This window comes from Antechinus flavipes, chromosome 2 (genome assembly GCF_016432865.1).
Source record: "Antechinus flavipes isolate AdamAnt ecotype Samford, QLD, Australia chromosome 2, AdamAnt_v2, whole genome shotgun sequence".
NCBI lineage: Eukaryota > Metazoa > Chordata > Mammalia > Dasyuromorphia > Dasyuridae > Antechinus > Antechinus flavipes.
In genome coordinates this window covers 53,301,986-53,317,275 of record NC_067399.1, presented here as the reverse complement: position 1 = coordinate 53,317,275, position 15,290 = coordinate 53,301,986, and the positions used below count along the sequence as shown (strand labels likewise).

Genomic DNA, 15,290 nt, shown 5'->3' with positions numbered 1-15,290 from the left:
ATGGATGTGTCTCCCCCCCCCCCCCCAAAGATTCTATTATTTCACTCCTAATGCTTTCGCATCAATTATGCAAATAAAAATGGTGCTGCTGTCACTGACCTAATATTAACTGTGTCCTAATGGCACCACAAAAGCTCCTACACATTTGTAATGGAATGTCCTATTCTTGTGAGAATCCTCAGTTAGCATTTATGAAACACCCACTGTTTATTAGGCTCTCTGTCAAGAACTAGATGGAAACAACAACCAATTCCACCGGGTCAGTCTTTCCCTTGTGGGGGATTACACACTATCATCATCATTCAGGAAAACGAGACAACCAGCAGGAAGGACCCCTAAAGGAACAACTGGGAACAAGAAGTAGTTGAAATAAAAACTGAAAATTAAGTTTGGAACTGTGGTAACCACCAAAGCACGTGACACCAAGAAAAGTAATGAATGTGGCACCAAAACACAGTTCAAAGAGAATAAGAGAGCGAACCAAATAAATCGCTTTATTTTGTGGACAATTATTAGAGTCCAACCAACCTTGGGTCTGCTTCTTGAGGGTTCAGAGGTTAAATGTGTGGAAACCTCCCAGTTTCTAGAGAATTGAAGAATAAAACTGTTTCCAATACAAACTTCTTGTTTCTATAGAATGAGAATACCCAAAGGTTTCCTAGCCTCCTTGTAGCTCCTTAGGAGCTTTTCATCGTCCTTCTTCCAAACCCTTTATGTACAAGGTCTGGCTCTCATTCCCGGCCAATGGGAAATTTGCTGCTCCATGCATGGCCCTAATCCTGACTGCTCACAGGAGAGCAACCGAGTGACCCAGAAGTGCTGGTCCTCCCAGGGCTTTACAAGGACCTTGTAAGCCACTTAGCAATGGGCCCAGTTTATGTAGAAATAACCTTTTCAAGAATGTTAATGACATCAGCTGTATTTTGCCATTCTGAGAAGCAAACACCAATTTTTGTCCTTAAACTGCATCATCATAAAAAGTCTTGGCCATGGCGTGGGCAACTTTGATCACCTTCTTCTCCTTTGCATCAGGCCCCATGTTGTTCCGGGCGATCCTGACCCAATATGCTTCAGTCCGAGGCAGATAGTCAATGTATTTTTCATTAGGCTCAATTGCTGGGTGCTGATCGCCTTCTGACAATAAAGAAGAGGGAGGAAGAAAGAGGGTTCAGTTGGCGAAGAGCAGGTGAAAGGCACTTGGGAAAAAGTCCTGAGCACAAACCAAGTCATGGAGCATGCCAGGGGCTGCAGGGAGGGAGGGCCAAAGAGGAGGGGGTCTCTGCCGCCTCCTCTGCTCTCGCCAGACCGTGCCTGCAGAAACTCTGCACTGAGAAGAATGTTGGTAACCTGGACACTGTCCTCAGGAAGGCAATCAGAGTGGTGGAGACCTCACTGCCCTCCAGGACGAGGACAATGGAGGAAGTCGGTATTTCTAACCTGTCGAAGTCCGAGAGGGAACGTGACCACTGCCTTCAGCTAATGGAAGTCTGGTGTAAAGAGGGGTCAGACATGTTCTATTTGCCCAAGGGAGAATCAAATTTAGAGACTCCACCTGAGGAAAAACTTAGGGGCTGCTAGGAGGTGCCGCAGTGCACAGGGCCTGGGGTGAGGAAGACCCAAATTCAGATGTGGCACCAGCTGGGTGACCCTGAGCAAGGCCCTTCATCCCGTCTGCCTCAGTCTCCTATCATAAAATGAGCTGGAGAAGGACATGGCCAACCGCACTGGGATCTCTGCCAAATGGGGTCACAAAATCAGAGCTGGGCAGGTCTGGAACAGCTGAACACAAGCAGAGCTATCCAAAAATGGTTCTAAATCAGCGTCCTGATTTAGGAAATGGTGGGCTTCCCCAGCCTGAGGATCTTTTAAATCACAATGGGCAGCTCCGCAGAGGGTATTCTTGCTTTCCTAGGCATTGAACTAGACTGACCTCTCAAGTTCCTTCTGGGATTCTGAACTTTTTACTTTCCAAAAGAAGACAACAGAACTTTCTAGATAGCCAGTACTTACCTAGTGTACTTTAAATTATCTGTTTTATAAATCCGCCTTTATGTCCCATTTTTGAGCAAAATATCTATTGCACAAAAGCTACACTTCTGATAAAAAAGAATGAAGTAACAAAACCAAAATGGACGGCCCCTTCCTCCCCATGTTTTTTTTTTTTTTTGCAAAGCAGTATTGCACTTGTTTTAGGCTGTGCACAAATTTCTCCTGCTTTGGCGAGTCTACCAGGAGCAACCACACAAAGTCCTGATTTGCAGACTCAGCCAGTATGTCTTCACTCCTTGCTCTGCAGCATTTTCAAGAAGGACTCTCACCCTATCAACAAACCTTCATCTTGCCCCATCTTTAGACGGCCCCGGCCAACCCTCTCCCCAAATACCAGAGGCTTCAAAGATGAATAAGCACATCCCTATTACCTTCATCCTCTTCACTTTCTTCCTCTGTTTCCTCATCATCTTCTTCCTCCTCTCCCCCTCCTGCTCCTTCTACTTCATCTTCATCTTCTGAGTCGCTTTCCTCCAACCATTCCTGAGTTTCTTCAAGAGCAAAATCAATCAATCAACCAAACAATCAATAAAGCAAAGACCCAGAAATATCAAGGGATAACTGCAATACATACTCTCAACAACTTATTATTAAGGAAATAAATGATTTGAAATCTAACCCTCCCATTTTTGACCACCACCTCCCTTCATCCCCCAGACCCTGACTTTTCAACGTCTGATTAAATGAGAAAAGGATAGTGAAACATGGGGACACTTATGTGAACCCTTAAAAAATTCCCAAACAACATTGCAAAGATCAGAAATGAACAGGTATCAAACAGCAAATTCATAGTTGGGATGGGAAAAGAATTATTTCTCTGCTGGAACCCTAAGCCTGCCTGCTTGCTCTGACATGCCACAGAGGAATTCTGCTTTTAACTAGCAGCAAAGGAGCAGGGAGGGAAGAGAAGAAAAGGAGGAAGAAGAAAAAAAAGGCAATTTTTAAAAAAATAAATTCTGAGGACTAAGTCCATGTGCAGAGATCTAGATTTATAGAGAGGGCAATATGATAAGCTTTCAGAAGTTAATAAAGAAGCAAATTGGTACCTAAGGAGAGAAAGTGTGAATCGTCCCATCTAGAGCTAATCCTCATACCTCCCCCTGATTCCCCAGGCAAAAAGGAGGGGCTTATTCCTATGGGGAATAATGTTGCTAATATTCCAAAGGGCTGGGAATTTGGTTTAATTTCATTTTAAGGGTTTTTTCCCCTCCTTTAATAATCTTCCATTAATTTATATAGACTTGAGAGCTCAAAATCTTTTAATAGCACTAACTCTAGGGAAATGAAGTCTGAAAAAGCTGACTTGGCTGGTCAAAATTAGAGCAGCTTAGTTTTGTTTTTTTATATACACAAGCACAATGACCATTCCATAGACAAGTATATAACACAGCTGGATATACCTCATAAATTCATGTTCTCCATGGTATGAACCATGATTGTGCTAGCCACATGCCCAATCTTCCTGTCCATCCATAGAAGGAGAAGGAAGGGATATACTGGCCCACTTTCTGTTGGGGGTTCTGCCATTGATGGAGATGTGCTCACCACATCATGGTGAATAACAACTGCTCTATGCTACCCCAAGTCAAGTAACAGAAACATGTAAGGGAAGAGCGTCTAAAAGCAAGGGTCACTAGAGCGTGGTGCAATGCTCCAAGTGGGATTCTCAATTCCCCGCAGTCTTACCACCAACTTTCAGGAAGAGAGAGTGAGTGGTCCACGGAGGGCAATGTGAGCCGAGTTCCTGGATTATAAAATAATTGACCTCACAGTCTGCTGATTCTGTTACCTTTCTTTCCTCTCAAAATAAGAGATACAACCTGTCTTCCATCTTTCAGCTCTCCCACTTGCACACTCCAATACCTTCCCCTCTCTAATCTGACCGGCCCATTCCAAGCTCTGGGGACTGACTGCTTCCATAAGTTTGCCTTATCATCTGCTATGTTCAACTGTAATGACTTTACATTATTAATATTTCATTATTAAAAAGCAGGTGCTTTCAAGGCCCCCTCTTTGCCCACATTCCATCTTACAATATCCACATTTTCTCAGGATCCCTCAGTTTCCCAGGTTTTCACTACTGTGGTTTGTTGCTCCTCTGAGCAAGGAGGGCGGTTTCCCATTTAGCTGCCCATCTGCCCCTTTCTCATTCCAGGTAGGAAGGAAGAGATGCCCTGCCTATTGATTTTTCTTCATTCTTTAGTCCTGAGTCTCATACAGGAGTAGCGAGCTACCTGAATCCTGGACAATTTTCTTTTAGAAAAAGGTTAAATGGAAACATGAACACTGATGAGTGGAGAATCAGGAGACATTTCAGAACTGACAATAAAGAAGTCAAAGTTACAAGTATAGAAAGATTGCTGGAGACTAATCTATGCCAAGTTTAGTCCTTGTGAATAAACATGGCAAGTGTCTGACAGCCTAAGGCATAAGGCCCCAGCTAAGATCTGCTCCCATCAGCCCAGCCCCAAAAGGCCACCGCTCAGTTAACAACAACAGTCTGATCCGCAGTTAACAACGGTCCTGTCATATTACTAACTATAGATATCTAAAGACACCAGAACACGGAAATTGAATTTTTAAAATATATATTTCATTCTATCAGTCTGTCTGTTCCTCAAGCTTAGACTTTTGACAGATGAAGGAAAACTGAATAATGATGAATTGGATTATGGTGGGGAATGAGTAACAAGATGCTGCTAGAAGGGTTGGGATAAAAGCAATTCCAAGGCCTTTGAGAAGCCTATCTCTTTCCCCCATCACTCCCCTCTGTCACCCCTCACCATCACCCCGTCTGTCTCCACCTTCACCCCCTCTGTCTCTCTCCTGTCTCTCCCCATCATCACCCCCTTTTTTTCTTTCTCCACCATCACCCCCCTGTCTCTCCCCACCATCAGCCCCTCTCTATCTCTCCCTCTTGTTAACCTTGCCCATGGCTTACTGGGATCCATCTCCACCAAGACCTTCCATTCTTCCATCTTGTGCAGATCAAGGCAGTAGAAATCATTGAGAGTGAACTGACGGTCGCCTGCTTCGAACATGCCCCCGTAGACGTAGAGCATCCCTTGCTTCACGGCCAGCATTGCATTTGAGCGAGCACAGGGCTCGACCACAGGACTGCCAGCCTCGTCGGAAGCCTCCTCCTCTTCAGACTCGGACGCCGCTGACGCCACAGAGACAGGGATCACTTGTTTAATGGTCATGACGGTCCCGTCCTCAGCCACCACCTCTCTGATCTCCTCCCGCGGCCCCTGCGTGGCGGCGGCCTCCTCGCCCTGGCTCTCAGCGCTCTCGGGCTCTGGCTTTTTGCCTCGCCGGCGTTTTTTCTTCTCTGCCTTAGGGCCCTATGGGTAAGATGAGAGGAAAGCTCATGAATGGGCTGCAACAAGCTTTACAGTTGTATACGAAGCAAACAAGGAGAGACCCAAACACCAGGCTGTTCACTCCTTCGGGCTCCTCCCTGCAGGACACACTGCAAACCTCAGTGACTAAGGCCTGCGTTTGGTGACAGACAGGGACTGACAGCACCAGACAATGAGGAGCCGGCCCTATTTATTCAGTTTCCATGATGGGAAAGTGGAGTCAAGAGAGAGAACCCGCTTCCCCAAGAATTGAGACGCAACCAGCGAGTGCTAACTTCGGTCTGGGAAACATCCCACTCCTTCAGAGGCTGGAAAGGGAAACCACCGATTCAGAAAAAAGCTGTGGGCTCTCAAAGAAAATCTCTCTTGAGTAAAAATCAAATTTGGTCCTAAGGGCCAGCTCAGACTAGGGGGGGAAACTCAAGCTAAACCATACCCGCTTCTCTTGCCTTGAATCCATCACAAGCCAGTCTCTGACACAAGATGGGTCGAGCAATGGCAGCCCATGGACCAGTGACAAGTGGCCTACCACAACCCCTTTCCTCCAAAGGTTTTTCCCAGATGAAAAACTATATTTAGATTGTTTTCCTATGGAAAGAAAGTGTCTAAAAATTATTCCATGTATTCAATCCTTTCTTCTCCTCCCACATGATGACTAGTGTTGCCTGGTAACTTTACATGATAAATTTGCTGCTTTCTCTAACTTTGCATAGCATGTAGATTGAATCTAGGTTATTTCATTTCCTCCAAATATGAGCAGTGTGACTTTGGGCAAATCATTAAAATCCTCTCAATCTGTTTCCTCATCCTTCTGTGGGAAAGGAATTGCTTCTCCTTGTATTCTAGGGGTTTTAAGAATCTCCTAAGAGAAGACTTTGAAGAGAACTCTCTAATGTGAAGTGTTCCTAAGAACTTCTATAAGAAACCAGGCTTCTTCAGAGGCTGGATGCCAGTCTCTCATCTGGACCTTTGTGACTAGGCAAGAATAAATATCTTCTATAAATCTTCATTTTGGCTTAAATGGAAAGAGGCTCATTTATAACAGTCCAGCCTGGAGAAACCATTCTATTGACTGTGTTCACCTGGAGGTACAGAGGCCAAAGTGCAGAAATATACAAAAAGATGAGAAAGTAAGAGAAAACACCTGGAGAAAGGAGAAAGGGGAAACGGAGGTCACTACAATAGCCTATACTCAGGGGGACAGAGGGGCCATTCATAAAAAGCTCTGAATTCCCCACATGGTGATGGCTTTCTAATAAACTCTTTAATGAAATGAGTAGAAAAATCAGGAAGCACAACTAAAAAGCTCTAAATCTAAAAATACTAAAGAGCATTTCCCTAATGAAAGAATCCAGCATCAGTCATCTTGATTTTCAAATTTCCCTCCATCTCAAGCATCAGGAACAATCCAGCCCAAGCAAGTTTTCTCTTCTCCCTGCCTCAGCCTGCTGCCTTGCCTGCCTTGGTCACCTCCCCCAACTCCAGGCTTGGGACCCCACTGCCAGGCTGGACTACCTCTCCTGCTCCAGTCCTGGGCTCCAACACTGTTCTTTCTAGAAGGCTCTAGATCTGAGCTCTAGATCTCTCTGGCCCCATTCCCTGCCCCTAAACTTGTCTTGTCTCCTGTTCTCTCAGAACTTGATTCACAAAAGCTGTGAATGTGAAAAAACTAATCCAAAGCATTCACGAGCAGTGATTAGTCACTAACACATGTTCTCTTTTTTTCCTAGCTACATACCTGCATTTCAGAGGAAGTTTCCAGGACACTCAATAACTCAAACCCAAGGGATGATTCTAGCTGAGTATTTTAGGTGCTAAGGCAGCTCAATGAGGGAAATATTTGTGGTCAAATAACCTTTTATTGCTATTAAAATGTCAAATGTGCTTCGAGTTGTATCCTAAAATTAGAGGCCAAAGCTGATCTCTTCTTTTTCATGCCCTAAGTTAACAATAACCAAGATATAAATTTTGGCTGTTAACAATGATTTTAAAATAATACATCTATTGGGAAGTATTCCTATCCACATGAACAGGTGTCCCAAATCACTAAGAACAAGAGAAATACAAATAAAAACTCTATGGTTTCACCTTGCATCCCACAAAGATGACAAAAAAGGTTAACAGCTAAGGACAGGAATGCTCATACACTGTTAGGGGAGCTGTGAAATGGTAGAACCATTTCAGAGAGCAATTTGGAACCGTGCAGATTAAGTCACTAAAATGTCTGATGTCTCTGAACTGAAGACTCCAACGATGGGTTTTTACCCCAAGGAAGCCACTGACCAGAAAAAAGTTCCTATTAGTTCCCCAAATATTTATGGCAGCACTTTTTGTGACAGAAAAGAATCAGAGGTGAAAAATAGATGCTCATCAACTAGGGAGTGGTTAAACAAATTATGGTTGGGAAATGAAATGGAATATTTCTATGTGATAAAGAAATGATGCATGTAATGAATACAGAGAAGCCCAGAAATATGTACACAAATGGATGCATCAGGGAAGTCAGGAAAGCCAATACTACAATATATGGTAACTATAATGACCTAAATGGAAATAACAATTATACACTGAAAAATCAAATGTAACAAATATAACACAAGTATCAAAATCAAGCAGGTATAGGAAGAGAGAAGAGGACGCTATTTGTTAAATGGGAGACCCACTGAGGTCACACACCGCACAGGGTTTCAGACTTTGCCAATGTGACAATCAGTTGTGTGGACTTTTTTCCCTCTCTTAAAAAATGCTATTTGACATATGGGAGAAGCTCTGGGGGAGAGGAAGAGAGAGGGCTACTGAGGATAACTATGATGAGGTAAGAAACAGAAAATATCAATAAAAGCTTATTTAAAAAAAAAATAGAATGCATATATCTCTATTAAATCCTCTGGAAACAAAAATCCTTCTAAACGAATGAGCCCAGGTCAGGGGGAAGTTCTATTTCTCTCAGGGGAGGTCTGAAGCATGAGGGCCTAGGTCTTACTCAGGGAAACTACACTTCCTCTGCTAACAAAGTCTAATGATCCAGGATTGTCTCATTCTACAAAGCAGCTTGGTGGTGCAGTAGATAGAGAGCTATACCTGAATCCAGACAGTCCCGAGTTCAAATATGGTCTCAGAGTTACTCGTTGTAGAACCCTGGTCAAGATTAAACTACCTGCATCAGTTTCTTCAACTGGAGAATGGAGACAATGAAGGAACCTACCTCCCAGGATGAGGTAAGGTGTGAGACAAACTCCACTGTCCCCCAGATAGATCAAAAAGCAAAGAGAAGGAATCCCTTGCCACAAAGTGAGGAGAAAACACACACAAGAGTGTATCCCTGGTTACTCTGTTATAATTTGTAATTCTTTAAGGTGGGAGAAAGGGTTCAAGGAAGTACCTTCAGCTGTCCTGTAAACCAGCGGTTCTTGGTGATATCATAGAAATACAGGTCATTGAAGAAGTCCCCCTCGATGCTCTCTTCTTCTTCTTCATCACAAACACCCCCAAAAAGCAGCGTTCGACCACTGGGAGCCATGGCCACCGAGAACCCGGACCTGGGAGTGGGCTTTACTCCTGAGGGACTGACACGCGTCCACATCCATTTGTCTGCACAAGCATCACAGAAAGAGAGAAAAATGGGCCTTTTTCTATCCAGTCATGGAAACCTTCTCCCCCCCTTGTCCAAGGCACAGAAAAATTCATATTAAGAGAAGAGAAAAATTAGAGAGTGCCTTCCTTTGGCTAGCCACAGTAACCTTCCACAGGGATGCTGGCTAAGAAAACAGGCCAAGGTCAGCACATTCTTTTACTGATTTACAAATTCTGAAACGCCCGGTTTATTTATTTAAGTGTAAGATAATGAGTCAACAAGAACTGATTAAATATTTACTATGCACTAAACACGGGATACAAAGAAAAACAAAAAACCAGTCCCAGCCCTCAAAGAGCTTACATTCTAATGGAGGAGAAATGGAAACATAAGCATAAGATACATAAGACAACATAAATTACATCTAAATAAAAAAAAAAGAATAATGGCCCCAGATGTCTACAGACAGGAGGCACATAATCAGGGTAGTATAGCTAACACATGTGTGGGTTTCTTTGAGATCTGCCAAGTGCTTCCTTTCCTATACATTCTATCATTTAATCCTCATAATAACACTGTGGAGCAAGTGTTACCATTAATCCACATTCTACTGATGTAGAAAACAAGTCGGAGACAAAGGACTTGTCCAAAGTCACAGGGCAGGTCTTGGTGGATCTGAGGACCACAGGGCACATTAAACCTTGGATCTTAAAGTTAACTTAAAAGTCTAGACCTTATACGTATCAGAGGTTGATGATTGGTAAGGAAGGTTGATGATTGCTTTAACTATTTCCATGTCTGTGATTTTTTTTTACAACGTTGTTTGTGATTATTTACATTAAATTACCCTAAAAACCCATGTCTTTCCTATCCTTCCCTTAAAGCTTCAATTATGTCCTAATATAATTTATACTACCCCCTCAATCTTCACACTTCAGAGTACATATTTTAAGGAAGAGACAAATTAGTCAGTCAATAGAAATATCTATTACTAAGTGTCAGGTACAGGTCTGCAAAAAGAAGCAAAAGGGAGTCCTGCCCTCAAGCAGCTCCCAGTGTAATAGGAGAAACAATATGTAAACAAATATACACAGATGTGGAATAAATAGGAAGTAATAGAGGAAAGGTTCTGCAGCTAAGGGGGGGGGGGGCAGCTTTATAAAGAAGGTGGGATTCTAGTTGGGACTTGAAGGAAGCCAATAAGGTCAGGAGAGAGAACATTCAAGGCATGGAGCCCAATCAGAGGCCAATGTCATCAGATCAAAGAGTAAGTGTTGGGCAACAAGATTTAAGAAGCCTAGAAATAAGGAGAAGGAGAGGTGATGAAGGACTTTGAATGCCAAGGAGAACATTCTGCATTTGATCTGAAGGCAACAGGGAGTCACTAATTGACTGAGTAGAGAGGGTGACATGGCAAGAAAGTACAATGGACTCAGCAGTAACCATGGAAAACTGCATTTGATTCATGGGACAAGGGATCCTTTCTCTCCATATCTGGTGACAAAAGATCCTCACTTGGTGATGCTGAGTTTTTTTTTTAATTAATTTTATTTTTTACTTTCAGACCGAAACTTTTTATTGCACATGAAACTGCAAATCTACTATGTAGAACTTGTTGTTCCTTCTAAAAGTACAACAATTTTTTTTTTTTTTTTTGCCATCACACAATGAGACTTAGAAAACAAACACCACACTGCCTGACTGAATATCGCCTTTATAGCATTTCAAACAAGTGGTCTTCCCAGACCTCTCACTGGGAAGTTCATTTCATTATCTTTCAAGAAAGTCAAACTGTTTAGTTTCTTTTTCTCACAAAGAACCAAAATCAGCCTTTGTCATTTTCACATTCTACTCTTAGCTCTATATTCTAGGATCAAACAGAACAAATCATATCCATCTTCCACAGGAAAATTCTTCAATTTAGGGAATTCCACTTAATTGTAAGTTTAAACAATGGAATTGACAGGAAAAAAAATGTTTTCTATTCTAATTTCTTCCATTCTACTGAACTGAGATGAGTACCTCTGGAGTACCACCATTTCAGGAACCTTTATCCAACTATCTTGTGTGACATAGCCCAGTGATTCAGGCAAAATACAAACAATCAATATAAAGTGGCTGAATTTCCTTACTCAGATTTTTAAAAGTCTAGCACATCCACTTATCCAATCTAATGATCAAACACCCCACCTTTCCTCTCTCCACAGGAAGGAACAGAAAAGACAAAAATCAAAGAAGAATAATCATCTAAGTAATAAGTAATTCTTAGATGTGTAAATCAGTAAGAAAGAATTCAAAATATTTTATTGGAAAAATTTATAAAAGACATATAATAGAAAATAAGGGCTGGATATTCTGAAATAATCACAAAGGAACATCTTCACATAATGAATAAAAAATGAAAATTTTCTAATACTTGAGAATAAGCATATATAAATAAAAGCACAACTAATACAACACTAAAGTAATCCTAAAGTAAATCCCAATTAGAATCACTGACCTTAGTACAGCACTGTATAGCTCACAGTACAGCACCTGATGCTCTAAGAAAATACCACTTTTGTTATCAATCTCAGCATAGGAGAGTTAGGTGGTAGCCCAGGTTCAAACCCAATCTTAGACACTTAATAGCTGTGTGAACCTGAACAAGTCATCTAATCACTTTGTCTCAGTTTCCTCATCTAAAATACGGGAAAGCTAACATCACCTACTTTCCAGAGGTGCTTTCAGGATCAAAGGAGTTAACACTTGTAAAAACACATTAAAAATCTCAAGTGCTTCAGAAATTTTAGCGCTAATATTACTATTAGAAGTGGTTATATCTTATTAGACACCAACCTTAAGCCTTCATTTGTTCTTAGAATTCTAAAAATCATGTAAGTTCTGATACTTCACTGTGAGCTGAGTAATATCTTTTAATGATCTTTTTTTTTTTAAAGAATTAGGATGAAGCATAAAAGTTTCATAGTACCAAATATTTTACACAAAAGGAAAAAAAATTCTTGCTCACTCAAATACTAAATGTATAGATAGTTTTTGAAGTCACCAACCAGAAAGCAATTACCTCTCTCCAGGGTTATCTAGTGAGCAAATCCTTTGCGGCTGTGGGCCCGTTATCTTCAAGGTCCTGACAACATTTTCTCTAATGTTTACTATTTCTGAAACACCACTTTGGAGTGGGTAAATGCAAAAATTATTCATTTCTTTTAAAAAGGAGAAAAACACCAGGGAGGATATCTAGCAGCAGTTACAAATGCCTGTTATTATGTGTGTCTCTCTGAAATGCAGCTAATTTGGCATATTTGGTATGTGTGTACATGTGTGTGTGATGGGGGACACAAAAAAAGAGCCAGACCTTGCCCCCAAGGACCTACCCATGTCATAAGGGGAAAGGAAAGCTGCCATGCAAGCAGAAAGCTACTTACCTTTCCAAGTTTTTCCCCCACAGTCCTTCACAAAGCTTCTTTTCTGAGAACACTGCACTACTGGGTGTTCCCTGAAATCCACTGCCCACTGCCCCAACTCTGAATCTGAACACACTCTGCTGGCTTGGGCCCCCTCCCTCTTCCATCTCCCCCTTCCTGCAGAAGGCAGTCCTCCAATTGTGAGCGTCCTCCCTTCTACTTTGCAGACACATCCCCTTCCTCCTACAGAAGGTAAGCTGCCCAAAGGAAGGGACTAACGGCTTTTTGGTCCCTGTATCTCGGCACTGGGCTTATCAGACTAACTCGAATTAAAGTCCACACAAATCCAAACAAGACAGTAAGTTGAACACTCTGTCCTCTAAAACAGATCTCTTACAATGATAATAATGCGGCGAGCAGACATACTTCTCCACAGCCCTTTACATGTGGTAAAGAGCTCTATTTGCATCAGGACATGCTATGAAACAAGCATCATAAACGCATCTGCCAGAAGAAAAGAGTTCTTGGCGAGCCCACGTGACCTGTCCGTGATCACACAGCCACAAGAGGCCAAAGGAGGGATCTGGACCCAGATGTTTTCTACCTTCAAGTCCAATGCTCTACCCACGTCACACCTGACTGCCTTTAACAGTTTAGAAGGGTCCTGCCCTGGAGATAAGGAGGCTTGGGGGTCCCTACAATCCCCATCAGTGGGTGCCTGACTGTACAGTCAGACTGTACAGACACCAGATAGCCTCGGACCAAATGGCAAAATCCGGGGAAAGAAGGAGGCTGTCCGTGAGGAAGTGCTCCCCACCACAGCTGGGGCCCCTGCATTAAGTTGTGTTCTAAGGGGATGGAGAGCTTTCTAATTATGGGGTGAAGCCCCTACAAGGCACCTTCAGAACCAATTCTTCCCTTTAAAAGAAAAGAGGGAAAGATTACTTAACACTACAAGGTGAGGCCCGATTCATCACAGCTTTCTATATCACTTAAATGTGTGAAACACCATGAAAGGATTTGAACCTGATCTTGGAGAAGAAGAAAGGAAAAATTAAATTATCGTTCATTTTGTTGTTGTTAACATTAAAATAGATTTAAGGACAGTTTTCAGGGGATGCTGACCCAGAGCTGAGAACATGGAAATCCTTTAATCCAGGCCTCTTATTTTACAGATGAAAAGCTTCAGGCCCAAAGAGGTTCAATGACTAACCCAAGATCACACAGCTGGTCAGTTGGTGAGAGTGCTACAACTGGAAAGCCAGTCTAGCAGCCCAGAATGGGAGCTGAAATCCTGGATCAGATCTCTGGGGCTGCATTTCCTCATTGATTTAAAAAAATCCTTCATCTTGAGAAGCCTGTGGTCTCCTTGGGCCCAGGATTGTACAGGGACAGAGGGACAAGCAGTGGGAACAGAGTCTCTAAGTCAGAAGGAAAGCCCCAGAAAAGGCTCTAAACTCCAGCATCAAGGTTATGGAAAACGCACAGTTCTGCATAAACTCATCCATGGTGGACAAGCCAGGACAACAATTTAAACAGACAACACTATTCAAACAAAACGTGGTAGAAGCAGTTGGGATTCTGACTGACGTGAGGATCACCCACGCTGCAGGGGCCAGGCAGAGGAGGCTTTTCTGGCACGTGGGTCATGTGCATTTATGAAACAGAATGTTGACGTTCCCTTATTGAACTCTGATTCCCCACTTGATCTTGTGCTTGGCTTCCGACTCGGCCCACCTTCATGCAAGCTCTGACGAGCCCTCCTCATTATCCTTCATGGGTGGAGAAAAAAGATGACCTGGCTTTTAACAGATGTCTAGAATCAGGGCTGGTGTGACTGGCACCGGGGGCCCAGCAGGTACTGTACCTTCTTCCTTGCCTTCCTCACACTTCAGCAGGAACATGTCTGAATGCAGAGTGCCCTTGTCAACATCCTTCTTCACTCTCTGCAAAAGGAAAAGGGAGATTCAAGTAATCAGCACTGACTTCTACACCCAAATAAACCATCCAGTGCATCTTCATAAGAAAAGAAGCTCTTAAAATTTGTGTGTGCCCCCTCAGGCAGATGGGTGAATGTTTGGGCCAGAATTCTGTACTTGAAACAAGAACTCTTATAAGGTGTTAACTCAGTGGAAGCGATAAGACAATGGCTATCTAGTTTAGCATGGTTCTCTAATATGACTGAATTAATCTTACAACAAATAATGGTTCCCTAGTGATATAATGATTGAATTATACTCAGTATGATGAATGGATTTAATTGTAATAGAGTATTTAAGAGGCCAGATTCAAATCTAGAGAGAGACTGAATGGGATCCAAAACAGATTCAGAAGGGTCAAGGTCAGACTCAGAGAAGACAGAGGACTGGAGGCTGAAGCACAAGCCCTCGGACTGAGAAAGACTTCAAGAAAGAGACCATCGTGGTGGTCCTCCTGCCATCCCCACAGAAACCAAGACACATTCCGGAGAACCTCCAGAAAGCTAGCCGAACTCCAGGCAAGGAGATAGACTGTGAAGGAGACAATAAATTGTCTTTATTGTCTGGACTTTATCATCTGGCTATTCTCATGGTGATTACTCTGCTGAAAAGAAGGCTGTCCCCAAAACTTCCAGAGAACTAACCAGAACACTACAGGTGAAGATAATGAATTGCTCCCTTCTCAAAATCATCAAGGTGTTTTGTTTTGTTTTTTTATAAATTTTATAAATTAAGGAAATGCCAAATTTACATTAGAAGTTAGTGAAAATTAAACTGTAATTTTTTTTTTTACCCCTATCCCAGTTCAAAACTCTTAGAAATTTCTCCATAATCCCCTGGTGAAAAACTTTAGATTGAGAGGGAGATTTAGAGCTGGAAGGGACATCATTCCCCCTGTTTTGCAGAAAGGGAAAGCGAGTCC

The 15,290-nt window shown here is 42.4% G+C and overlaps 1 protein-coding gene across 8 annotated transcripts in view; it reads right to left on the bottom strand.

Annotated features, from left to right (window-relative positions):
• Positions 1-457: 457 nt before the first annotated feature.
• The window catches only part of KLHDC4 (kelch domain containing 4), an 86,779-nt gene continuing 71,946 nt past the window's right edge, over positions 458-15,290 (bottom strand). For all 8 annotated transcript variants that reach the window (XM_051974806.1, XM_051974807.1, XM_051974808.1 and 5 more), the window contains 5 exons: positions 14,257-14,335; positions 8,794-9,002; positions 4,991-5,393; positions 2,421-2,540; positions 458-1,134 (listed from right to left, as the gene is read on the bottom strand). In XM_051974806.1, the coding sequence (XP_051830766.1) occupies positions 959-1,134; positions 2,421-2,540; positions 4,991-5,393; positions 8,794-9,002; positions 14,257-14,335 (987 nt within the window). In that variant the 3' untranslated portion in view covers positions 458-958. The remainder of the gene's footprint in view (positions 1,135-2,420; positions 2,541-4,990; positions 5,394-8,793; positions 9,003-14,256; positions 14,336-15,290) is intronic.